The sequence below is a fragment of the Amphibalanus amphitrite genome, unplaced genomic scaffold, assembly GCF_019059575.1.
Source record: "Amphibalanus amphitrite isolate SeventyFive unplaced genomic scaffold, NRLGWU_Aamphi_draft 001024F_arrow, whole genome shotgun sequence".
In the NCBI taxonomy this organism is placed as follows: domain Eukaryota; kingdom Metazoa; phylum Arthropoda; class Thecostraca; order Balanomorpha; family Balanidae; genus Amphibalanus; species Amphibalanus amphitrite.
In genome coordinates this window covers 45,002-71,295 of record NW_024882518.1, presented here as the reverse complement: position 1 = coordinate 71,295, position 26,294 = coordinate 45,002, and the positions used below count along the sequence as shown (strand labels likewise).

At 52.8% G+C, this 26,294-nt stretch overlaps 3 protein-coding genes across 5 annotated transcripts in view; 1 reads left to right on the top strand and 2 right to left on the bottom strand.

Annotated features, from left to right (window-relative positions):
* Positions 1-1,337: 1,337 nt before the first annotated feature.
* On the top strand, positions 1,338-2,735 carry LOC122369309. The gene has a single exon (XM_043343955.1). It carries the CDS (start codon positions 1,590-1,592, stop codon positions 2,019-2,021), a length of 432 nt encoding a protein of 143 aa, XP_043199890.1. The 5' UTR covers positions 1,338-1,589; the 3' UTR covers positions 2,022-2,735.
* An 8,691-nt stretch (positions 2,736-11,426) lies between these two features.
* On the bottom strand, positions 11,427-20,080 carry LOC122369300 (TAF6-like RNA polymerase II p300/CBP-associated factor-associated factor 65 kDa subunit 6L). Of its 2 annotated transcripts, none has more exons than XM_043343942.1 (9): positions 19,923-20,080; positions 18,300-18,524; positions 17,779-18,022; positions 17,145-17,287; positions 16,536-16,715; positions 16,024-16,140; positions 14,864-15,015; positions 13,563-13,677; positions 11,427-12,622 (listed from the first exon to the last, which is right to left on the bottom strand). In XM_043343942.1, exons 2-9 carry the CDS (start codon positions 18,504-18,506, stop codon positions 12,083-12,085), a joined length of 1,698 nt encoding a protein of 565 aa, XP_043199877.1. In that variant the 5' UTR covers positions 18,507-18,524; positions 19,923-20,080; the 3' UTR covers positions 11,427-12,082. The 2 variants fall into 2 exon arrangements, with proteins under 2 accessions (XP_043199877.1, XP_043199878.1); XM_043343943.1 differs by lacking the exon at positions 19,923-20,080 and adding an exon at positions 18,870-19,031.
* Positions 20,081-20,778: 698 nt separating this feature from the next.
* LOC122369301 (dynein heavy chain, cytoplasmic-like) overlaps positions 20,779-26,294 on the bottom strand; it is a 45,648-nt gene continuing 40,132 nt past the window's right edge. For both annotated transcript variants that reach the window (XM_043343944.1, XM_043343945.1), the window contains 8 exons: positions 25,957-26,249; positions 25,634-25,726; positions 25,279-25,399; positions 24,739-24,933; positions 23,409-23,714; positions 22,771-23,094; positions 22,205-22,402; positions 20,779-21,925 (listed from right to left, as the gene is read on the bottom strand). In XM_043343944.1, the coding sequence (XP_043199879.1) occupies positions 21,494-21,925; positions 22,205-22,402; positions 22,771-23,094; positions 23,409-23,714; positions 24,739-24,933; positions 25,279-25,399; positions 25,634-25,726; positions 25,957-26,249 (1,962 nt within the window). In that variant the 3' untranslated portion in view covers positions 20,779-21,493. The remainder of the gene's footprint in view (positions 21,926-22,204; positions 22,403-22,770; positions 23,095-23,408; positions 23,715-24,738; positions 24,934-25,278; positions 25,400-25,633; positions 25,727-25,956; positions 26,250-26,294) is intronic.

Sequence of the window (26,294 nt, the reverse complement as noted above, 5' to 3'; positions counted from 1 at the left end):
CCCTATGAGAGGTGTCAGTCACCCTCCGCAGGAGACAGTTGACCCCTCCCCTCTCCTCCTCTCCCCTCCCCTCACCGTGTGTGGCAGACCGAATCCCCCGTCACCAGTCTCGATCAGTCGAACATGTATCAACGTGCAACGGTCCGTCTCACCAACGATAACAAACACACCACCCATGGTCCGGGGCGGGAGGCGATCACGTCACGTCCGCGCCGGGAGTGTCGTCACATCACGGTTCAAGTGGGATATTCCGCCGCGGTGGGGTGTAGTGGGTGACGCGCCAGGTCACGCATGCTGTCCCGTCACGTCACAAGGGTTACTTTGTGGACCTCATGACCTCATGCGGCGTTGGAGCGAACCTTTTCTGACGCCCAGCCCACCAGACATCTATTGATCGGCTTCCCTGGGGCTTCAGGCTCGATCGGGCTCGACCGTCTTGGTTGGGAGAGAGTGCCGCTTTACTGGTCAACTAACTAGCCAACTGGAGTGTAAGGTTAGCCAGAGGGGCTAGCAACGGGTATAAATACCCTCCTGAAACGGTTATTGGACATTGACGAGCGGAAATGAGGCGAAAGGTCGCCGTTTTGGCTCGTTTGTTTTGTTTTGTTTTTTGTTTTGTTGGGTTAGGCCCTTTCGGTCGACAAGACCATTGCAGAGCCGGAAGGATGATAGGAATTAGGGGGAGACATTGGTCTGGGCAGGCACCCTAGTGAGTCGCCGGGGTTGAGCCCGTCCAGAGACAGGCCACCCAGCCCCAAGGCACTCACTGCACCCGGCTACGGGGCGCGCTCCCTCAGGAGCAGCGGTGCCGCTCCAAGGGAGCAGCCCGCATGAGATAAAGTTGCCTGTCCAGACCGGAGGGGGGTTGCGGCTTGGAGGAGAAGGATTTCCGTATCCTGAGGATAGAAGCACGGATAGGTGCGGTTTTGGCTCGTCGTTTTATGACCTTATGATGACGTTATTATGGTTGTGATGCTGCCGTCAGTTGTCGCTATGTGGGAGTGACTGGGCGGGGTAAGGTATGCAGAGATCAGGGGTCACCGCCGCGGCTGCCGGCCCATCCGGTGATTTTCCGCTCTGCCTGGCCTTCCACCCTCCCCCCCCCCCCCGTCCACCGGGACCAGAGATCTGGGCGTGGCACGGTCGGCGGCCTACCGCGTGTCAGACACTCCCCGCCCGTACTCGCTGTTTCCCCAGTGAGTGGGCGGCGTCTCTCAGCCTCTCAGACCGCGGCCGCACCCTTTGACCGTGGCGGTCAGGGGCGAGTCAGTGAGTCGTGACACGCCGTGACTCGCCGTGACTCCATGTTTACGTTCGCGGCCTCCTCGTGGCTCGCCGGGTCGATGTCGCTCCGAGGCGAGCTCTGATTGGCCGGCGCGCGGCAGCTCCTCCGATCTCCACCAATCAGAGGCCGGCCCGGTACCGTCGGCGGTCATCGATTTCTGTCGTGTGGCTGACGTAGGCGGCAGAGTCTGCCGGCAGCAGTCACGGCGTAAGGTGAGACACGGACCGCGCCCCAGTCAGTGCCGAGCTGATCCACACCGCGAGGGATACACAGACGGACCACCGAGTGAGGCACGACACCAGCCATGGCTTTTATGGTTCCTGTGGTGAAGAAGGAGTGGGACATATACGGCAGTAGCGCCAAGAGCCGGCGAGAGCACGGCCCCCGCTCGGCGCGCAGTCGGACCACCTCTGAGAGCAGCCAGGCGTTCAGCCGCGGCCCCAGTTTCGGCAGCCGGCCGCCGGGCAGCTCGCTCTCCTGCTCTCCTGCCGTCGACGGATGGCCGGCGCGCTACCAGAGCCGCTCCTCGTCGCGGGGCTCGAACCTCTCCCAGACGGCGTGCTCGCCCCCGAACCGGCTGGTGCCTCCCGCTCGGCGGCGCAGCAGCCAGCAGGCGGCCGCCGGCAGCCCCTCGCAGAGCGCGCCCGGCTCCTTCTCCGGCTTCCACCATAAGGTGATGGACCGCATGATGCGCGCCCTCCACATGGGCGAGCGGGAAGACTCGCGGAAAGCCTGACAATCAAAGCAAGCGGCGGTGGCGGCCTCCGCTCCCTCCGGGAAGCGGCTGTCCGCTGCCGCCGCACCGTCCGCGGCCGCGACCACCACCGCCGCCGCCGCCACCGCCGCCGCAGCTGCCGACGAGGAGGACCCGGACTCTGCTGAGGAGGCTCAGGAGCAGGAGGACGCCTCTCCGCCGGACAGCGCGAGCGTGTCTCCCACAGAGGAGAGCGCCGTCTCTCCCAGCGAGGAGTGCACGGAGGACTTGTCGCACGTGATCCTCCAATAGCCGGTGGTGGGCGCGCGCGGCGCCGGGGCCTAGCCTCGCCGCCGCCTGCTGCTGTGGACGGGAGCGTGATGGACGCGGCGTTGGAAGGCTGTGAGTGGTGTAGAGGGACAGATACTGGCTCAGCCAGTGCGGGTGTCGCCCCAGGCGAAGTTAATGGAGGCGATGAGATGCCGCCCGCGTCCTACGGCAAGTACTGGTGTAAGCTGTTGGGTTGGTGTTTGCCTGAATGGATCGCGTCCCGCTGCGCTCGTGCTTGTTTTGTTGCAATGTTTGACGCTGCGTGGCAGTTTCAAAGTTTACGCGTGTTGCGATTTGCGAGCGAGTTTGTTTTTGTTTTGACCAAAGCGTGCTGTTGATACTATGTACGTATGTGTTTTTATGACCATGACTTGATCATTGATCACAATTGTCAACAGGCCATACATAATAAACCAAATCCAAGAACCTAGCTATCTGGCTGCGGTATCAGTTGTATGGGATCAGCCGTCCGTCTGTCGAAGCACCTGGACACCGTATCGTCGGGCGGCACGTGCCAGGGGTGTATCGTGGCTCCCGTCGGCTCCGACAGCGTGGGTCGTCGTCGCCGACGCCCCTAGTCACGTGACTTGGCCGTCCCGTCGGCGGCGGCGGCGGCTGGCGGTGGGCCAGGTATCGATCGCCGGCGACCAACCGGCGGCAACCGGCCCGGGCGCGGCGCGCAAGCCGGACTGACCTTGGCTGAGGTCATGGCAAGTCTAAAGATGGCACAGATGCCAGGGGAGACGGTTTTGGCAAACCGTCTTGCTGTGGTCGGTATTGAAGGATTGTGATCGACGTTTGTAGGGTAGTCGGTGACTAAAGCAAATAATTTCAAGTATATTTTTTCGGCTTTTAGTACAGGATAAAAGTAGGGTATTTGGTCAATTTATTCTCCATGCGATTAGTCGTGGTGAAGCATGGGGATCGGCAGTCTTTTTTCAGACCTCCATTCGACCCCGACCGCCGACTTAGGTTCGAATACCCGTAATCCTAACACCGCTTTTAGCTGAGGAAGGTAGGCTGTGACCTGAAACCTCTGACTTATGACCTGTTAGTTGTTACCTGTGCTCTCTGACCTCCAGACCTGTGACCTGGGTGCACTGAGTGGCTATCATGCTGCGCTGCGCAAAGCATTGCATCGATCTTGATAGCCCGGCTGATAAAATGGCACGCCACGCCACAGAACGCACGGTTTCATCATCCGGTATGATGAAAAGAATGAATGGCTCAAGCAATATCATTTGCAAAAAAAAATGTTGATCAACATGGTTGTGCGGTTGTATGAGCTTGGTTTTGATCGTAGGGTTCACTGAGAGCTTCGTACATCCTCACCAAGAGTTGGATGATGTACCTACCCTGTGAAAAGTGCACAATGTACCATTTCCTTCCATTTCAGACACGCCGATTTTTTCCTTCGCCTCCTCATTTATTGTCTGGCGTCCTTCCTTACCTTACCTGAAAAAGAGACTTCCTACTTTTACTGTGTTTTATTTTTTAGGAGGCGAGCGGACTGCCTAAATAAATCGTCCAGTGACCCATGGGCGCTAGTAGGCAACTGGCAAGATAGTTAGCATGGCAAGATCGACATATCGTTGAGAGACGGCCATTATTTCGCCGAGTCACAGTGCTTTGTTATATCAAAATATTTTAGCAAATGTTAAATGATTTGAACGGACACGGTCGAACGTTCTGGAGCGTTGCAACACGACCTTCTGTGAAGTGGCCACGTGAGATCGCTCCACTTCACCCCCGAAAACCATGTCGAGTGGCTGGCGCCCTGCTCGAGACATGTTATCGTCCTATCGGCCGGCACTCATCGCATCAACTAGGACGCAGCAAATGAATGGGCTCATTATTGGCACGGGTGGGTGAGGACCTATTGAAATGTGTAATCTACGATTGAGCTAGGTAGGTGAGAGGAGGGAAGATGTGGAATTTTCCCAACCGGGATGTCACTTTTCTGGTCGGAAAATTTATGATAAGATTGTCTCTTTGTCTGCGGGAGAGAACTCTCAAGTCTCAACTCGTCATACATTGGGCAGTGGCCTGACCTCTCAAACGCCCCCCGCTGGGGAGGAGAGGTGCGGCTGAGCCCACTTGTCAGTCGTGAGACTGGAGCGCACTTCCGACGGCCGGGCGTCGATGATAGCGGCTATCGAGCCTGCAGAATATTGCGCAGGCTTAGCTGAAGTGTGGCGACTCGGGAGATCGTTCCAATGCGTCTGCAAGATAAGTCGGTCGCCTGATACGCGTCACGGCCTGTCACGGGATCGCAACGTAATCTGTAATCACCCTGACGAGTTTGGTGCTTCATTTGGTGTTGTGCTCGTCTCCTAGCAGCAGTGACATAGCTATTCTCGCATCGCTGAGTCGCGATGGATGATATCCTAGTGGATACAAATAGATGTCATGGATGCAGTCAATTACGGTATTTACGTTTGTGTGGTATTTGCAGATCATGTCAACACAAGATACGTCACCGAACCGAGACGTATACGAGCCTCGCGCTGAGTTCTCGAGGGAAATAATTGCCTCATCTTGCCACGCGTCTAATTGTGTTGATGTATTCTTCCCTGTCTCGTCCGCACATCTTGTGTGTCACTGTCACTTCGCCTGGCCAAAGTTATATGCTTTAGCGCCTCACTGCACTGACGACATGCCTCGCATCGCCCCCGCCTCCGTTTATACATTTTATCACCTGAAATGACATTCCCCGCATACATTTTCTTTCTACCTGCAGGCGGCGCGCCCCTTTCAACTCGGGAGCTGCACCCTCTCCTGCCAATATCACGCTGCGGTCATGTGATCCTCCGTGCTCCGGCCACCTGACCCCCCCCCCCCCCCTCTCCAGTGACTCCAGACTTCCGTGTGCGCGTCGGATTCAGAGACTGACTGGAGTGCCCCGGGCGGAGGGGAGGGGTGGGGCCGGCGGCGTCGGCTCAGGCTGCTCGAGGATGATGCAACGCCCCAACGGGGAGGGGGAGGGGATGGGTGTGGTATGGAGCGGGGCACATCATAGTGGACGCCGTGGTGGACTGTCGCTCGATTTTTTATCCATTCGGTATCCGGCTTGTGCTGGTCAGAGCTTGACGTCAATAGGGCAAGCAGGACGTCCAATATCGACACGGGATTCATTATCAGCCGCGGTAGGCTATTAGAGTCGAGTTTACCTTACGATTGTTCATTATTGGCGGTCTATTTTAGTGAGGGATGGGAGGGTAGTTGATTGTATTGCGCCTTCGACCGACTTGCGTCTTTGCTTCGGGATCGTCTGCGATCTGCGCGTCCGCCGGGGTCATCGGTTTAGTGGCGTTGGCACGGGCCTGGGCAGCCGCTCCGTTGACGTCTGAGATGGCCCCAGCGCTAACTACAGGTCTGGCCCAGCGCTGACACTTGACCTGGCCCCAGCGCTGACACTTGACCTGACCCCAGCGCTGATTACTGGGCGGCGAGCAGGCGTATTTACAAATTGCAACCGAGCTCCGCCGTAGGGTATTTTATTTCCGCCGTAGTGTATTTCACTTGGGGGATTTTCTACCATACATCTGCCTGAGCCTAGGGTAATTACAATTTGTCGGCTACGTTCAAAAATGATGCACCTTTTTTCGCAGTATAGGATATCGCATGTGCATATTTCTGCCTTTTTGGGTGCGCTATATCGGTTTTTCGTGAGTAATTCGCGTAAAAACCGTCCGATCGCGACGCACTTTTCAATACCCCCGATTTTATCCATTTTACACCTACCCTGAAAATTTCATGGCCCTGACCCAAATGACCTTTGACCTGTGACCTATTTCTCGAGACCATGTTTGGCCAGAATCACGATTCGGCGTATGTCGGCTCGCATTAGCCGCGCGGTTGCAGTCTTCACGTGGTTTTAAGCGTTGAAACATGTGATATGAAGCTGGTCCCATGCATTAGGGTGGGTGTCAAAGTCACCTGAAGGTCAGGTCAGCTCAATGACCTCTGATGACCTCGGTTCACTTTTCGAGTTTTACATGTTTCTAGGCTAGTTTTTGGAGCTGATTTCGAATTTAGCAACCATTTGAACATTACAGGGGGTGTAACGAAATTATCCGGACACCTTTCTTCCCGCTGTAAAAGCAAAACAATCTGGTACTTTTTTAACTGAGCTTGCAGTAGCCACCTTTCATAAAAACACAGCGGCGACTGGCGAATGTTCTGGAGCATTTCAGCCAATGGATTCTCCAGCACACTGGCTTTGATGCGGACCAACGCCGTCTAAACCTGTGCCTGCGGTTGAGCAGTGCTTATGGCGGGTGGCTCTTCATACACCTCCTGCTGAACAAGAGCCCACAGGTTTTCGATTGAATTGGGATCGCGACTTTTTCCAAGTCATAAGCGTTAGCCCAGAATGATTGAAGATTCTATTGGCATCACTTCCCGTTCTTTTAGGGACTTTTAAGTAGCGCGCCGCCCCGCATGAAGACAGCGTGGCTTGAATCAGGCATCAGTGCGCGTTCAGAAACCATGCCCTCCTATGCCGTCTGGTTGAGCGCCTCCAATCATGCTCCACCGTGCCTTCCCTGGAAAAGCTCCACCCTTGCCTATGGGGCAAAATATAAGGACAAAAACACAAAACAAGACAGATAAAAACAAAGCAAAATTAACTCATTACCTAATGAAATTCAGGCTGGAGCAAAAACATACATAGGTAATAGGTATATGTATGTCAAATTAGAATGAAAGATTAAAATCAACCTGACCAGGCCCTACGGTCTGACCGGGTCCTAACCACCTTACTTCGCCTAACTTAACCCAATTCAACCTAGCCTACCACAACACCTGCAGAGGTACCTTCCTGGAAAAATGACGCCCAGGGAGATGACTGTCCAACTTTTTGGAATACTACCATGATTGCTTGTCAAAATGTGAGTCATCATGCTCTTGTTTGACAAGTGATGTATAATAAATGTGATATTCAATAATTATCTCCTGACTGTTGACTGTTGAGTGATCAAACTATTCAAATAATCAGGGTACAATGCTGTGCATAGTGCACACTAATCATGTTGTTTTTGTGTAGGCCCTCTCCACATTGTTGTGTGCACTGTGCACTGCTATGTGCACCTTAAGTAAAAAAGTGACTGGTGGTACATGCCAAAAGGAATTGAGCAACTGTGAAGTTCATGCCCTTGGTCTTGCTGGTGCCAAATGCCTATAGCTATAGCAGGATCAGTGAGGGTTGTAGACATGCTACATACCTACATTGTGCATTGAAGATATTGGCACAAAGTTCATCCGTAATTACTATGCTGAACACCTAATGTAAGAAGCGACATTAATGCCTAGATGATAAAGCTCTCTGGTCAACATCACACAAATTTATTGACATACTTTGCAGGTACATATTTACATTCATGGCAAATACTTTTGATTTGATTCAGAAACTAGTTGCTAGTAAGCTTGCATTTTTGTAGGTACAACAACGACCATATATTAAATCATAAAAAACCTTCTCATGGCATTCATCACATACCTTTTCACTGAACAAGTACCTAGCTACCATGCCAATGCAATGATTCTACAATTTGTCCGCAATCCATCTATATCTCAACTGACACAATGAATTTCAAATACCCCAACAAAACCTATAACTGTACATAAGAAGAATGCAATACTACAAGAACTATGAATTTTTTAAGTTATTCTCACATGCTGGAATGTTGAAACTCTACTTTTGTCGTCCACTTCCATGTTTGATTGAGCCATCATATAGAACTGTTTCGTTCTTCAGTCACAAGCTTTCACACAAATCTTGAATTTTTACACATCATCTTGAACCATGCTCCAGTCTTTCCAACGAGGTACTATGTAACATCAAAGCAATTTTGATTTGTTACAACAGCTTCAGATCGTGATAGGCTTGAGGTTTGTTACACCATTTGCCAGACAAATCTACAAAATGTGTATCAATTCCCAAACTAAGTAATTGATCATATCAGTATTTGCAGTTTCCACACAATGTTTCATAATACTATTCTATGTTTGTATAAAGAAACTCAAATAATCCACAAATTGTTATTGAAACACTCCCACTTCAAGAATTCACAGCAATAACTGTACAAGTTCAGAAGCAAACAAACATTGCGCCAGATTTCGTATGAAACGCGCCATCGTCCTGAAGTTTCTACCACAGACGGTAGTTCAACCGCAGCCGTAGTGCGAAAACCCCTGCCCGCCTTACCCCACGGCGGAGCTCGGTTGCAATTTGTAAATACGCGGCGAGCAGTGTGACCCCTACCGCGTCGGCCGTCGGTGTGGATATCCTTTATATCCAGTAGTATGTAGGTACTAATGTTATCTCGCTTTAACGTGCTCACTGCTTACTTTGCAGCTTTATCTTCCAGCTACACCTATAACTTGGACTTATGGTGATTACATGAACAGGAATTATGTTGAGGACGGTTATCAACTTATCAGCCCTGGCTGCAGGCACCAGCCGTTATTCGTTGTCGGCTAGCTGACCTCCCTCAGAGCTATAAAACAGATCCCGAACTGCCACTGAAGCACAGAAACGAACCGGACCTGGCTGAGCCAGCCCAAAACCAGCCAACAAAGGCCGTACCATTTTAGACCACTAAAGGGTCGCACGGTTCAGCTCGCGGTTCAGCTGCAACGAATTCCATTCACTGCATTCTGCGCCTCGGGTCCTGGGCGCTGCCAACGGCAATAAACTGGCGGCTAAGGGAGCGGTGATCTCACTGCGATATCAGTTCGCTGCTGCGTCACGGGCATCTGTCAACGCCAGCAGGCCTGCGCACGGGAGTGTCTAGTGCGCTCCTGCCCTCTTGTCTTTGTAACAGCCTGAAACTATGAACAATAAACATGTTCGTAGATCCATCGATCCATCCCTCCTGCAGTGCCAGAGTAAGGACAGCCAACCAGTATGTCCCTGTATCTAACCGGGTCAGCGCCGGTTCCCTGCAGCCGGAAGCGATAGCTGACAGCTGACTGCTGAGTGCCGTACCCGTACCTTAACGCCTCGTGACTCGGCCATGTTATATATCGGGACAGAGCCCCCATCAGGCCCCTCGGCTCCGACCCTGCCCCGCGGCTAAAATTACACCTGCAATCGTAGACCGACTCGAAAGATAGCGATACCATTTCCTCGTCCTTGAGTCAGCATGACAAGCATCGTCGATGTCGGAACTTTTGAATGAGGCTTATGAAGAGTTGAGAGTTGGCATGCATTTGCAGTTCGTAAACACTCAGTGTTTATGCATCCACACGACACTGGAGGATGAGATGACATTACGGTTTTGTCGACCTCGAGTATCTGGTAAGTGAGCTCAGGGCCGCCAGTGCCTTCCAGAGGTCTTTTGAAACGGGATCGGTCGAGTGGATACCATTTGGCTAGGAGCATGAGTGGTCGAGTTGGCCTGTATTTGTGGGCTTGGGTGGGGCAAACATGGCCTGTCTTAGGGGCAAACATCGAGGGGTCGAGGTGTCGCTTGAAACAGTAGTGGCTAGAGGAACCTATTAGAATGAGAGTTCGATCGGCTCAAAGAAGAGACTGAGCTGCTGTCGGGCTCTTTCCGGGAGCGGGCGGGGCACTCAGAGTCGGAGCTGGTTTGGTTTGGTGCTGTTCGCTGAAGCCCCCTCCCCCCGTCGGTCGACTCGGGTTCCGTCCGTGCTGTGTAAGGGTCAGCTCTGAGCTCGGTGTGGCTCACAGGGACCCCCCATCCTTCCCGACCGTTGGCTCGGGTTCCGTGGGTGTGGTCGGCTGGTTACCTCAGTTCCGGCCGGTCGCCAGTCTGCTCAGTTTCGGCCAGTTGCTTTGCTAGTTAGCTCGGATCCGGTCGTTGCGGCCGATCCTTCTCGGGGTATCAGCTCGGCTTCGATGGGACGTGGGTGGGGCTCAGTTTAGGTGGCGCAGTCCACAGGAGTCCACTCCCTTGGCGGTCGGCTGGTAACAGGGCGTGTCTCCGGCCTCCGCGGGATAAAAATAAACACCGACGGTCTGAAGCTTCTATTAGTGAAGTAATCTTGGCAGCGACCGGCGCCGAGCTGGTCGACCGCGGCCCGCACGGACTCAAAGGTGGGGCGGGGTGCTTAGCTGAGGGGGAAGCTGAGCCTAGCTGGGTGGGGCACCTTCTGGAGGAAAGTTTCTTGGGATAAATAACCAATTAGACATTGATAGTCACTCGGAAGAAATGGGGGGGGGCAAGTTATGCTGGGATGAGATGAGTGTTGAAACGGCGGGAACGCTTGGTTGATGTGGATGAGATTCTCCTCCTGTTGTGGATTTGAAGACGGTTTAACACACGTCAGGAGAAGCTATACCCTCAGAACTGTCACGTCGCAATCGGAGACGACGGCTGCTCGCCTCTGGTAGGTAGGTGTGCCGTTTTTAGGAAAGGTAGGTGTGCCGTTTTTAGGAATGACGCTATGCCAACTTTCCTTCAAAAGCGTGCTAACGGCGCTGAACAGACTGGGCACCAGTCTTCCAGTTTCCCTGCAGTCCTAAAAACCCTTTTGATGCCTTTTCGCCGACCGCCTTCCGCCAGTTGGGCCCATATCCCATTTCCGTGTCGCCCCGCCCGTAAACGATGCGCTGCGGCACAGTATAACTTCAGGCGTCCACTACTAGCGCCATCTATGGACGAAACTGACAACTAGGCGGCGCCGCAGCTTTTGAGTCGCGCATTATCGCCAGAGTTCACGCATGTTTCACGAACAGCTTTGGTAGTGTGTAGAAGCTTGGCTCTAAGCTGTAGTTCAGACCAGGACGCTAATTGTGTAGTGGCTCACTATGCTAGAGCGTTTTGTAATATCCCGTAATAATGAGCGTATAATGACCCCGCAGGCTGGCGACGCGCCCTGAAACCCCCGCGAACACAGCGCTTTGCAATACGCAACTGCCGGTAAGGTAATAACTTAATCCTTATCAGCAGTTTAACTCGTTATTCTGATGCATTATATTTGCACTAACAAATTTTGCACAGTAATGCTCGTAGGTATGTGGCAAGTAAGTCCGACTACCTACTCAAGTACTGTGGAATCTGCCTCAATTGCAGTGTCCTTACAACACTACCAAAACCCTCCTCGCCTGCGGGCTGTCGCGCAATAATTCCCCCACATTGAACGATCCAGTACACAATTGCTGCATATGTATTGAAGGCATACAGTGCAAATGGCTTGTCATGCCTTAGGCATGTTGCAGGGGACCTTATGGGACAGCCCCGCTGCTCTGTTGACATGCTCAGAACAGTCGACACTCGCCGAGATACGACGAAACACACCTTAAACGGCTCCAATTCCTAACAAACTCTTCGAACCGGCTCTGTACCACACAAATCACTTGCGGTCGCCGGGCGATGGAAGGAACTTCCTGGCACTTGCAGAACACACGATACACGTGGCACTGGGAAACCACGCTCTACAAAAGGTACAGGCGCACGATGAGAGCGCGCCGTAGCGTCGGAACATTAGTGACTGTTTAAACAGCCTTACCACGGACGGCCAGCCAATCCGAGGAGCAAAACAGATCTGATACACATACCATCGTATCGGGCACTCTGAGAGTGAGGATAGCCAACGAAAGGGTCAGTCCTGGACTTCACTCAAGCAGCCACGGCAGTAGTGAGTCCTCTGCGAACCAGAGAGGACAGACAGCAAAACACTAGTTAGAGGATGCCAGTCTCGTGGACGGAGTGTGCTTCTCCAACCGTCTGTTGCAGAAACACATACACGCACACGCACACAGCAGTCATTCAATAAATACTATCCTAGCGCCGCCGGCGGCGGGGTCAGAGAAACGTGTCCAGTCGGCCGGAGCGATGCACATGCGTCCCGCTGGCCGGCCAGCGCCGCAGTCCGCCGCGCCGCGGCCGCGCGTCCCGGGACGCCTGCGAGGCGATCGGGTGTGAGCGAGGGAACTGGACGCGGCGCAGGAGGTGCTCCGGCAGCGGAGAGGCGCCGATGAAGCTGAAGTAGATGGTGGGGAAGCGCTGCCGCAGCGGCGCGCCCTGGAAGACGGCGGCGCGCGGCGGTAGCGGCCGTCTCCGCGCCGGCGGGACGCGGACCAGCTGGAGCCAGGCGCCGCGCGGCCGGCGGCTGCCCGGCGGCCACAGCCCCGCGCAGCCGCTGACCGGTGCTGGTGGAGGAGGGGGCGGCCGGCGGGCGGCCAGCACGGCCACACAGGAGGCCGGCGGCGGCGCGGCGGCCAGGCCGTCACACAGGTCTGCCCAGAGTTGGTATATGAGCAGGGGCGGCGGACCGGGCCCGGCCGAGTCCGGGCCATCAGCGAACTCTAGCGCCTTGTGACGCAGGTAGTGCTGAATGGCCAGCTGCAACAAACGGACAGACAAATGGTAAGTAAAGCTCGAGGATTGTAGCTGGTACAGGCAGACCAACACTCATGACTGCTAAAGAAACAAATTATTGAAAATAACAACCGCATTCATACTAGGATAACCTGAACACCACGCTGCAATAACGGCTAGAGATATTTTAGAGATAATCACGATTTTAACAGCCGTGGTCCGAGACATTCTTCCAGAAAACGCGGTTTGACAGCTGACCCACGGAAAGAAAAAAATCTGCCACAGCCAAAGGCGCTCATGAGCACGCCACCAAATGACAAACTATCGTCTATAGGCGCCCGCCGTCCCATAAACAGGAGGCAGGTGGAGACATTATACCGCCAGGCAATGTCGCCACAGAGGCCAGCCGTCCCGCCCGAAATCGATAGCAGCCGCATTAGCCCGTAAATTATCCAAAGGAATGCCGCTCTGCTTCATTCATAAATCTGTGAGTTCCTCGACGTTTCGGAACACAGCCAAATATGCATTTGGAAGTAGTTACGAGTACGCCTAACATAAAAACTGCAGTCATGAAATACTGAAACCTTACCAAGCGACCGATTTCTAACACCTGAGCGGAAACAGGCCGCAGCAAGCTTCGCAACCCAGCGTGCCGTGAGTGCAGGTGCCCCACTGTCTGCCCCAGGTCGTCACGAAGAAATCAATATTATGAGTTCCATTCACCAGGTCAGACCAGGCGGTCAGCAGAGGACGGTCGGCTGACCGTTCAGCCAGCGCCCTCTGCACACAGCAGCGACAACGCGGACCGGGTAAAGGTGTCGCCCGCTGGATGGAGCGACACAGGGACTGATTTAGAATATAGAGACGGGGCAGGTTAGCTCAGATCTTTCAGATATTACCGATATTGACCCATGACAATTGTCTACGTGTTTTTAATTTTTATGGAAAAGGGCGGAGCACTTACCGCCAGTGCCGCCTGTACTCGCATGGCGTCCATCCGAGTGGGCAGGTCGAGCTGGGGTGCGCTCAGCACCTCCTGCATGGCCGGCACGTACTGCGGCAGCAGCGGACACAGGTACCTGGAGAAATCAGGGGGGGGGGTCAGTAACAGTTACACACTTTCCGGGGGGCAGCAGCTCCGGACACAAGTACATGTGATACAGGCTGACAGGGTGGTAGTCATGCAGCATGCGTAGTTGCCTGTACTCAGTATGACCCTACGTGATTCATCACAGCATGATCTCAGTATGGGTCTGGATAAATGGACCTCAATACCACCCCGGGTGAGCGACCTTAGTACTAGATGCCGGCAGCGCTCGTGCGTTGCCTTGGGCCAGAATTGGAGGATCCATAGCCCAATGACTTCATTAAAAACCGACTTGTGTCGCTAGATCGACGTTTCCCGGGATCAGAGGATCCCTCGTCAAAACCGTTATCCGCCCCCCGCACGCGCAGCTTGCACCCCTCGGATATTATCTCGCCGGAATGTCGTGATCAAATTTATTCTTCTTATGACCTGCAAGTTTTGAACCAGTTAGAGCTGCCTTTTATCCTGCAGGCGTGGCAACGTACGAAGGGGTGCAATCGGCTTGCACGTGCATAGCTCATGCACCACAGAGTTTAGCTCAACCAAATGTGCATTATTTTGGAGGCCTTGCCTGGGACTACCATTGAACCGATTTTGAGGTTGATAGCTTAAAATTTCTTTGAGCCAGAGGACCTCACGTCAAAACGGTTTTCCGACCCCAGCACGTGCAGCCTGCACCCCTCGCAGACGGTGACCCCCCTGGAAACTGGTTCAAGGTGTTACCGATGTGTCCCGCCAGTATGGCTTTGCCCGTGACCTCGGGTTGACCTGAAGCCTTGACAAAAAATTTCGTGTCACCGAAACTTTGAAGCGGAATAGCATGTGCCACGAAGCACCGAGCGAATCGAGGCCAGCACCAAAAATTTACCTCGCCGGAGACGAATCAAACGGTCCCACTTTCGTCCCGATCGGTCCACCCATTTTGACTCCAGGTCCAAAAAAGCTTGGACAAACTCACTCACATACTCACTCACTCACTGACAAACAGGTTCAGCCGAACTTTTTTTGAGCGACCCACCAATAGGAATTTCCGGATGCAAAAGCATGCTATCGCATGCTTTTGATCCTCCAATTCTGGATGACCCGTGTGACCACAAGTATGATCAAGAACGACCTTAGCTGACTGATTCCTGCACCACCCTAGGCCACTGACCCCAGGGTAACCCCCTGCCACTGACCTCAGTATGGCCTCTGGCCCCATGTAGGTGAGCGCGGTGATGGCTCCGTACTGCTGCCGCAGGATCCGCCGTCGGTCCTGTACCACATCGTGGAGGGTCCGGGCGATCTGTTCGGGCAGCTGGTTCACCGGCGTGGTCCACTTGTGTACCAGCTGGATAAAGGAGACAGGGGGTCAATGGGGTCTCTGGGTAGAGCAGATGATTCTAGCACAGGTAGAGCACTGACTTGAGTAACAAGCGTGACTTTAACTCACGTAGGTACAGGGAAAAGTTAATACAGACAGCGCCGGTGCAACGGAGAATTGACGCCAGCTCGGACATAGTTCAGGGGACGCTTCCGGCTTCAGTCACTGGCAGATGTCATTCCCACTCACAGAAATGGTAATATGCACTATGGGGTGAGAGTGAGTTTCAAGAGTTAGTAGTAGTAGTAGTAGTAGTAGTAGTTAGTTAGTAGTTTCAGACAGGGGCGGATCCAGAAAATCTCCAAAGGAGGGGCCATTAGAAACCAGGAGGCCCCCCCCCCCCCATAATCCCACCTGTTGGAGGCCCCATCTTCCCACTTGTTGGGCCCCCCCCCCCAAAAAAAAAACTGCGTCTATTGAGCTTATCTAGCTGTTCAGGCAACATCTCAACATCTGTGCAGGCTTGGAGGCCCTCTGTGCAGGTTAGGAGGCCCTGTAAAAGTGGTCATCTCTGTGAGTATAAGAGACCTCCAAGTTATGAAAAGCTTTACCAATCTTCTAACAAAGAAGTCTTCTCAGCTAGTCTTCTAAGAAATAACTAAGTGGGTAGGTTAAAAAAAACTCATCGGATTTCGGCCACTTTATTTTCAGGAGGCCCCCTTTTCAGCTTTTTAACTTTTTAACTTTTTATTTTATTTTTGAAAAAAAAATCGGCCAAGGGGGGGGGCCATGGCCCCCCCCCCCTTGTATCCGCGCCTGGTTTCAGAGTTGGTCACACCTGACGCCAAACCTAGTCCATCCAAACCAGTCACTTCGAGCTCCACACAACCGTCTGCACCACCACCGTTAGTTTCAGAAACGTCCCAGTAACGCAGAGCGTAGGTACCAGTGATGCCACTCAAAGACTGGTCGACCAGTAACGTAGTCATAACAGCAACATCCGACAGAGACCGACAGCGGCGGCCGGCGCCTCACCTGAGCCAGAAGGCGCGCCGAGAACTCCTTCACACAGATGGCGTCCACCAGCGGGTCGGGCGCCTTCTGCTGGCCCTCGATGGCGCAAAACACCAGCGCACTGGCAATGTGGTTCAGCTGACGGAAAAGAAACACACATCGAGGTCGGACGGGGCCGCACGGCGATGGGTGCACGTTGGCAGTCCCAAATTAATTTAGGTACCTACAATATATCATGTCTGTGACCATATGCGCAAGCCCATTTTTTCTGCCTAGGTTCTACCTTCTATCTTCTATCTATCTTTCATCATCTACGCCGAGGTAGAAGTAAGCTGTTGGTTGTGGTATTCAGTATTCACAAAAAAAATCTACCCATGCTAGGTATATACCTGTACGGGTAAAAGAGAAAAAGCCAACCTCCACAAAATAACTAGCTACCCTCCGCCCCAAACCCGACTTTTTACCCTCAATTGCGGATTCGAGCACCGGGCGAAGGACGACCGGGTCGAGCCAGGCCTTTCCTCCTCACTCACGTTGGGTTTACAGCCGAGGTTGAGCGAAGTGTTCCGGGTGAGCGCCTGGAGCGCGCGCAGCAGCCGGTGCAGCCAGGCGGGTCGGGCCGTCAGGTGTCGGATGGCCTGCAGCAGGCAGCGCAGCAGGTGCGGCAGAAGCGGCGCCAGCCGGCCCGACGTCTCCAGGTCGTGCAGCGCCATCTGACGGTGACAGGGGGAGGGAGGGAGGTGAGCGACTTCTGAGGGGGCGGAGGGGTAGGCGAGCGGTGGGAGGGGCACGCCAGACAGGGGACGATTTGTAACCACCAAACATGACATAAGTCCTTCATTGTAGGGACGCGGAAGGTGTAGGAAGGTTCTTGGGAAGGTCAGTCATCACTCATCATGCATGACAGCTCAACAAAGTCGGCGACAAAGCTAAAGCATGAGTAAAAATGCAACATGGATGACGTATGAAAGTACGTACACTAAACGTCTCGTTTATCCTTCACAAAGAGTAAATTCAATCATCGTCATAAAAGCACAACAAAAAATGTTCAGACATATTAGTATGGACCCACCCAGCTACCAAGAATTCAACTCTATGTTGTTCGACATAGCCATCATGCGATCTGAGCGAGCTCGGCCTACCTGCAGCAGCTCCAGGTTCGAGCCGAACAGCGCGCGGGTCGTCTGTTCGTAGTAGTCGAGCTCCACGGCATTCAGACCACCGACCGGCCGGTCGGGGTCCGGCTTTACGTCCGGGTTCCGACCCTCGACCACCAGCCAGCGCACTGAGGAGACAGGAGAAACAGTAGGACGGTAAGAACAGAGACACAGCGACAACACCTTTCAGTGCAGTTGGCACCGGTGTCCATGCACTGTCAGGCACGGAAGGTGACTGCGAAAGTGACTCACAGATGAATGTGATCCGTTACAAGTTACGAATAAGATCGTTTCCGGTCACAGATTAATAACAGGTGGCTACAGTCATCTCTACTGTGATAGGAATATATCGGTCATTATCATAAGTTGATATTTAAGATCATAATGACCCAATGAATCGATGTTGTATCTCTTTCAATGTTGTATTTCAATGTTATGTTTATGGCCAATTAGTCTCAAGCAACACAGTTCACCTATCAACCTCATACAGTCACACTCTCACCTCTGACGGCCACCTCGGACGGTCAGGGGTACCTGAGAGCAGCGGCTCGGCTGGCGGCGCCGGCGGCGGCGGGGAGCCGTACCTGAGAGCGGCGGCTCGGCAGGGAGTCGTACCTACCTGAGAGCAGCGGCTCGGCGGGCGGCGCCGGCGGCGGCGGGTCGGCGCTCAGCGCCAGCTGCGCCAGGTCGCAGTCGCGCTGTTCGGCCACCCAGAGACCGGCGTCGGACAGCGGTAGCAGCGCCAGCGGCCGGCGCGTGCTGTGGCCCAGCACCGGCGGCGCCCCGTACCAGCGCAGCGCGCGCGTCATGTCCGAGTGGGTCAGACGGCGCCGGCCCGAATGGCGCATCAGTCGCGCCGCCGACTGTGGAGCAGAGCGGGGAAGGGCATGGTGAGTACTGAACACAGGGGTAGGTGGTAAATGGTCAGGTAGCACAAATGTCACACTACACAGGAAAGGTAACTACTGATACCAATCAGTGCACTCAATCAATAACTACCTGAATATAAACAGCTCAACAGATGCAATATGCTAATCACATCAGTTGACCACTTCATCAGATGTCACAGGAAACATGCTGACTGATAACCAACAGTCCAGAACTGACTGAATTAACATCTACTGATCAACTGGTACTCACATGGGTCAACTCCCGGATCCTATAGCAAACATCCTGATTGAGGGCATCTGCGGCTTCCTGGGTTAATCCAGAAACACCAGGATTGCTGCCATCCAGTGATTCAAAGGCTGTCCTGATGAACTCATCAGTGAGGATTGCATAGCCAGTGTCTGGATCAGTATCTGGCTCTTTCTTCACGGAACCATCCTCCCTGCCTTCGCCACTCATTGTGGGTTGTTGCTACATCTGTCAAAACATTGAATGTCATTTTTGAGTGTTATTTAAATCATGCAGGCAGCGAAAAAGTTACAACTTGCAAAGAAGCATCCATACAAGCAGAAATATAGCTATTAAATACCTCTATCTAGACTAGTAAACATCTTAATACCTGATTTTCAGATATTTTGATTTGTAACTTCACTTTAATCATGGTAATGAATCATATATTTTGTTCCTGACTTCAGTAAAGTAAAGTAAGGGGCAGCTTCAATCCTTATGGTATTAAACATTATCATAAAAATAGTAACAAACAGCAGCATACTGAGTCAAATGCATGTATAAAAAATGTAGCCAATTCATATTTACTCTTACCATATGCACATAAGAGTTCTGAACTACCACTTTTGCACTTTAAGCTATCTTCATTTGACAAAGATGATGCAATGCATATCAAAATCACATGGTTATCCAATATGAACCAATAATTTTTCTTGAATACCTCGCATATTTTATGGAAGGCTAGTTAATAATTTTCTGGATATAATGTATATTGATATTGCAGTTGCACACATAATATACATTAACATAACATAAAAATAATGTCTTGTAAGTGGCCAGCCTCAAGCCTGAGTCAGTTATCTTTCCTGGTTAACTGTGTTGGACTGTCTCAGCCAGTCCAGTGTGAGTGGACAGCACTCAGCAGCCAGAGGGCTGTTCTAGGGCCCTGTGTGTGGTAGGACCATACACAGACTCCAAGCTCCGCCCACTACCCCTATGTCTCATGTCATCCTTCCGTCATTGCACACTGACACAGCAACCTCTGTGGCCAGTCCGGACCGGCCAGTATTGGCTGTGTGCGGTCCACTTCAGGCAGCCGTGTGAAGTCATACCAACTACCCCTCCCCTACCCCCATGCCTGCTGCACACGTCACACACTGCTCTCACCAGTTTGCAGTGCGCCCTGTGAATAGCCCTCAGGATAATTGAACTGACTGAACTCATAAATATAAGGCCCTCATCTTTAACTCTTAATACGTAATTTTGAAGGAAAATTACAGAGATCAATTACAATATTTGCCTCACATTTAAACAAAAATTAAAGGTGACCCTGCCTAAGCACACAGAAAATATGAGGTGAATTTTGTTTTTACCTTTGAACTCTCAACTATTTGTGCACATAAAGTGGAGTATACAACACCAGGCATCAATATGATACTGGGACTAGGGTTAAGACTCAGTCCCCTATAGATTCAGATAATACAATTTCAGTGAAAACTTCTTATAATTTCAGTCCAATCAACGCCCACCCTGACCCCCGAACGTCTATCCGCGTTTGCGTTTCAGTTTCGCAGGTGCAGACTGCAGGCAAGTATAAATGAGATTTCAGGAAACAAATTTCTAACAAACCAACAGCAACGTACCCACCTACTTATCGATCTTCCGATCTTTTTCTCAAATATTTTGAAAATTACACAAACTTCGCTCGCAAAATAACAATAATTGTCAAACGTTTGGCACAATATTTGGGACGAGAAACTTTCGGACACTTCAACAAAACGTTTTCATCATGTGATTTTTTTAAGTTTACAATATTATTTGTGTCATATTAATAGCATGTTTTGTTTAATAACTTTTATTTTTGAACATTTTAAAACTGAAAAATTACATCTAGAACGTATTTGCGCAGATATTTTGTGATTTTTGCTTTTAAGGCTGACATATCACGTGACTCAAGCAGTGCCATCGTGCCAGTAGTTATCCTTTCCTTGCACACTTTCTATGCACTTTCCTTGCACCTTTCCATTATAGAGTTCAGTGCTTGCACACAACGTTTTGCGCCACATTTCAGTTATAATGCCGCGAACAGATGATGAATGCCGTTACTAAATGTTTTTTAAGATATATTAAGTTCAATCAGTCGTTCAATCCACGCGCGGCGACTTCAATCCGTGCAAAAATCATAGAAAAGCGCCTGTTTTGATTAATGACAAAGTTAAGGGAGGTAAAAAATCTTGTTAACTAAGGAGTGGGAATGGTAAGCTAAGGGCCTATTTTCAGTGCGGACTTCCATTCAGATCTCTAAAATAGCGATTAAAGTGGCATGGAATCAATACATACCTATCATTAGGAAAGACATTTCGTTACAAAACATGACTTGACACTTCCCTTGTGTTTGTTCATTGGGGTTTTATGGTACGTGGACTGCAAAGGTCATGTCGCGCCTACTGACGCCCACTGACACCTCCCTCATTCAGAGTTCGAACCCATCACAAAAATCTGCGAATTTCTAACGTATATTTTTCCAGCAATCTGGGGGAATGATATTTCAGCAGGGTTCAGACCGATCATGCAGAAGAAAGGGAACTGTCAGAAACCTCTCTAAACAACCGCACACCGAAAGCCATTTTAATCACTGGACTGTGACAATAAGCTGCTATGTAAAATCACAAGGAAATATCACCAAGCATTGACTATGCAGAACGAAACAAAGCAATCCAAAAGTCGGTGACTCGGTACCAGGATACGAACAGGAACATCTTAAAGACAAAAGCGAGACTCTCACACCGATATAATGCTTATTAGAGTGCAGGATGCACAACAATAGACCCATTAGCGACACAATAACCATAATAAAAGACCGTGACCGGTAGAGTGTTACGACAGAACGATCCTAGATAAACATTTCAACGTACGCCAAAATAACACCCTCGATACATTGCCGGACCATTCATTTCGTGTCAAAGGCGCACCGCACATTGAATCCAGCGCAGTCATACGGGTTTACTTTGCCGAGGTGCGATACATGTAGCGAAGTCGGCATCTATAGCCTGGTAGTTGGGTTAAAAGAGTGTAGGTAGCCTAGTGGAAGCCGATAAGGTGCGATCAGTGCCGTCAGTAACTGGGTGGGTCCGCTAGCCGATGTCATATCCAGTGAGTGGCTGGTAGCCGGTGGTGAGACCGCCCGGGTGAAGTCCGTTTCATCCCGACATCACCGTCTAGTTGAGGTTGGTGGAGGCGACCAGCGCCACGCCGCGCTCGTAGAAGCTGTGCTCGGACTGCTGGCCGGCCACGGGCAGGTCGACCGTGAAGAGCAGCTCGGCGCGCGTGGCGTTCAGGTAGACGGGCAGCGTGATGTAGCGCTGCTGCGGGTCGCGCGTCTCGCCGCGCGCCCAGGTCAGCTGCACCTGTGGCAGCTCCGTCTGGATAGTAGTCGTCAGGTGGAGCTGGTTGTCGCGGCACAGCGCGCCCTGCAGCTTCAGGCCGCGCAGCGACATGCTGCCGGGCTCGACGGCCGCGTCCGCCTCTGTGACGGTGACGCGCAGGTGGAGCTCCTCGAGGGACCAGCTGTTGGCCTGCGCCACGCACTGGCGGGTGGCAGTGACGTACGCCTCCGGGTTGAACAGGCCGCCCAGCCAGATCTGCTGCGCCTGCAGACGGGGAGAGCGGCGGGACAGGTGGATCAGCTGTGTCAACTGGCGGGAGGTGAGCAGACTGAATGGCGTATGCTTGGCCGCGGTTTTAACAAGTAATTACGCCGCTACGACCGCTAGCCCATTTAAGGATTCTCAACCAACCGAAAATATCCACTACTTCATCATCCATACTGTCTTGCTCAGCCGTCAGTCACGCATCCTCTACCTCTCCAGTCCCTGAGTATGAAGCACCCACTGTGACACTGTCTATCCCACCCGATGTCCGCCACTCACCTTGAGCGCTCCGGCGCCCTGCTGGGCGACGCTGGAGCTGATGGTGTGCAGCTGTTTGACGCGCTGCGCGAAGTCGGTCACCCACTGGATGACGGTGGTGGTGGCGGGCACCTTGTACTGCCGCCAGCTGGCTGGGATCACACCGCGCACCAGCTCAGCCACCATGGTACGGTGGTAGTTGGTCTGCTTCTTGGTGCCCTGCGCGAGGAGAGAAAAAGGGAGGGGTTATAATACCGGTCGGAATTTACAGAACACCCACCAGAACGAGCAGATCCCGTGATTCGAGATTTTTTTGGAACAGATCCCTCATCGTAGCTCATAACGTTTGCCGTAGCAAGTGTTTTATATTCATATCTATATGCTGGCAGCTGTAGAGAGGTCTATCATACACCACGACACTTTCATGCAATTCTCGCAAATCAAGCCTACCTATGGCATTCTGCCCACCTCCGTCCCCGGGATCAGCACTGTCCCAACTCCTACAATCACACATCCCATCCCATCTCTCAGCCTTCAATCCCCATCCCATCTCTCCACCTCCCTACCCCCATCTCCCGTCACCTCACCTCACAGATGGCGATGATGTCCCGGATGTCGTTCTGCACCAGCGTCAGCAGCTTGGCGCCGATGTTGACCTCGCGCTCGAAGTAGCGGTAGAGCGGGTCGCGGATGTTGTCCACCGTGCGCCGCAGAGTCTGCAGCTGACTGGGCAGCAGCTGACTCCAAGTCCTGCCGCTGTTGTGCAGCACGCGCATCCAGGCGGGACGCGCGTCCGCCTGCCGCTTCTCCGCCTCGCGCTCGTCCACGTAGGCCGCCTCGCCGTCATCCTCGAGGAGTTGCATCCGCAGCAGAGATGCCACCATGTCTGTGCCGCGAGTGGTCAGCAGCAGCTGGGGATAAAGCGCACGGTTAGCAGTGTCCTTGGCAGAATAGACATACTGTCGGCCAATTCATGCTACATGAGGCCAGCAGATACAACGTACATCACGAAATTAAACCATTGAGGATAACCTAAAACACTTCCGTAAAACCCTGCAATGAATGTCCTAAAGATGCCGGGAATGCATGCCACCCTTTCCCAAAATCTAGATTCACCAGCACATCTGAATGAACACTGTTCAAACTGATCTCCTCGCCCTCCCATAAAAGAAAATTTCCTTCCAGTATGCCAGTAATGTATAGCCCCTCCCTCCTACCGCCGTACCTTTTCAGCGTTGTTGGGCAGTCCGAGCCAGGCGGGCGTCTGTCGATCAGAGAGCTGCTCCACCCACTGCAGAAACTGGTCGCGACGAATACCCTCCGGCATACCGATATCCTTCCCGTCCGGACCGGCGCCGGCCACTAGCGCGAACTCGGCGTCAAAGCTGGCCGGCGTGAACAGCTTGTCCAGGAAGCTGGAGAGCAGGCGCTGGTCGAACTCGTTGTCGATCTTACCGCCGTAGATACACTGCGAGAGGAGCGTCTGCAGCGCCGACCAGGGCACCTTCTCCGGCGGCAGGTTCGTGCGGCCCTGTCGCACGGGAGAGTAACATTAGATGGGGGACGGCTTGGGTCAGAGGATGGCGGGGTCAGGCAGAAGTCAGAGGCCCAAAGAGGACAGTAGATGTCAAAATGGGGTAGGCGGGTCGATGGCATAGGTCAGATATTTTGGACAGACAGCTAAGTCTGGGCTGTTCCATGAATGGATGTGGACGTGACAACGCTAAAATAAAGAATGCCAACGACGATTTTCTATAGACTGCCGTCATTGAGCCCGGTTGTGAGCCCAGTTGTGAGCCCAGCCCAGTTGAGCCCCGGCGAGGAAAGTTCAGAAAAATCAGCGACAGGTAGAGTATCAGCCCGAAGATTGAGACCCAATGTATAGCCCCAAAGAGTGAGAAAATCATAGTTCAAACACCTCGAACACAACAAACTCAAAACAACCAACTTTGATCGCTTGCTGAGCAGTCGTGACCCCAGCATGGTTTGGCCGCGGCTAATACGACCACTGCGGTCGGATCAGTCGGCTGTCGGTAGACACACTCCTCAGCTAAAGAGGCCCTCAGCATATCGTCCCTTTGCCTTTCTGTCTGTCTAAACAGTCTGTCGGTCCGCAATAAGCACTCCTCAGCAGCCTCACTCAGTATCCCCGATCATCAGTCGGTCAGTCGGTCAGTCAGCATCCCTGACAGCGTAAGGTACCCGGTTTGTCCCCACTCTCCAGCAGCACTCCGCAGTAATTAACAGCTTCTTCCCACAGCCCCGCTCCCGCACTCAGACACAAACCACTTACGGACTTGGCCCCGCCCTCGCTGGATATCTATAACACGGAGCAGAGCGGAGCGGTGATATTTGAGGTTCTGATATTCATCAAACCTTCTAAGTCATGAAGCAGACAGCACATAAGTAGAGCGCAACCGTTGGCATATATTGTCCTATTTCTTTAAAAGAATGAAAATCGGAAGGCCAAAGGACCTCTTCTATTTTGTTTCCGTAAATATACTAGAGCAGTCTCGTAACCGTAGCCGTGTAGCCTCCACCTCCAACCGACTCACCATGGCCGTAGCCTCTATCCAGGTATCCAGCGTATCGCAGGCGACGCGCAGGTCGGACTCATTGAACTCGTAGCCCTTGGACCATCCGAGCGGCGCGTACCGGAGCCGCTCCTGGACGACTGCGTGGAACCAGGCCAGCAGGAAGTAGATGCGCGCCCGCTCCGAGGGGGGCTTCATCATCCGCGCCGCCGGTACCTGGCGAAAGGGGGGGGGGTCAGGTCAGATGGGGTCAAAAGGGGGGTTGTCGATGGGGTGAGGGGGTGAGGGTAGCGCATAGTGGTTAAAAGAACTCAGCCAATGAAGCCTAGATCCATACCCAGCAACATGGATTTTTTTTTCTCAGGAACAGTCCATGAGGCCAACAGAAAAGGGGGCAAATGCCTTTATCGAAATGCCTTTAATTCGAGCACGATGTTCGAATGGCTGGTAAGTCATCACCGGCCGGAGTCCTCTTACTGATTAGACTGTCTGATAAGGTAAGACTGTCAAATCGGTCTGATTTCTGGCCCACCTCACCACACCCCGTCCCCGCTCACGTACCGAACTGAATGTGCGCAGCAGGTTGGCGCGAATGCCCGGCGGCGGCTCGAACACAAGGATACGGCCCGCTCGCAGCAGATTCACCGGGATCTTGGGACTGATCTCCATCGTCAGGAACAGCCTGGAAGAGAACGGAAGCTGTCAGTTCCATCCCAAATCCGTTACGTATAATGTGGAAATGCATCGATCTTTCAATGTTGCGGTAGATAATCCAGTCGTTAACCAACAAGTAGTAAATCGGTACAAAGTATTTGGTCCGGACTCTGAAGTTCTTGCATTGGCGCTCCATTGGCAATCAATGGTGTCGATATAACTGAGGACATGACAGATCGCTCATTTCCCCGCCTTGGTTTACCTGAAGTTGGCGTTGGGCTGCAGGGTGTGCAGCTTCTTCTCCAGCTGCACCAGCCAAGAGGCGGCCAGGTGAACGTTCTTGAGCATCACCCACCTGTGCGAAGGGAAAACATAACGAGTCTTACTTCTCTAAAATGACTTCACGGCATCACACAAAGAGGAATGGAGCCACCCGGGAAATTCGGTGAGCTCGAAAAGTGTGTTCAATGCACTACAAGGTGAAGAACAAGCTCCCATGACTCCCATGACTTGACGGCCTTGCTGCCCACGCTGAATCTCCATCCCCTCACCTTTCTCTATTTCCCTTCCATCTCCCACTCTCACCGTCCAGTCTTGACGGCCGAGTTGATGGCCTTGTCGGCCTGGCTGAATCCCTCCGCCGAGCCGATGGCGATACTGGTCACCGGCCTGCCGAGCTCGGCAGCCAGATCGTCCACCCGTCCGGACGCGTCGTATCCAGACACAGAGCAGAGCAGCACGGGCGCGCTCGGGCGCACCTCCGACTCGACGATGTGCGCCAGGTCGAGCTCGCGCTCGGCGTCCGGCATAAAGCGTTCGCCGAACACGGCGTCCACCAGCTGATGGCCGGCGGCCAGCACCCGGTCCGGTCGGAACGTCTGTGGGGGAGGGAGGGGGAGGAGGTGATGGCAACGGCTCCATGG

Coding starts and splice junctions, on each gene's coding strand:
- LOC122369309 (XM_043343955.1), top strand. CDS start 1,590: ATGGCTTTTATGGTTCCTGTGGTGAAGAAGGAGTGGGACATATACGGC.
- LOC122369300 (XM_043343942.1), bottom strand. CDS start 18,506: ATGAGTGGCGAAGGCAGGGAGGATGGTTCCGTGAAGAAAGAGCCAGAT. Junction 18,023..18,299: donor GGATCCGGGAGTTGACCCAT/GTGAGTACCAGT, acceptor TCTGCTCCACAG/TCGGCGGCGCGACTGATGCG. Junction 15,016..16,023: donor CGGCGCGCCTTCTGGCTCAG/GTGAGGCGCCGG, acceptor TCCTTTATCCAG/CTGGTACACAAGTGGACCAC.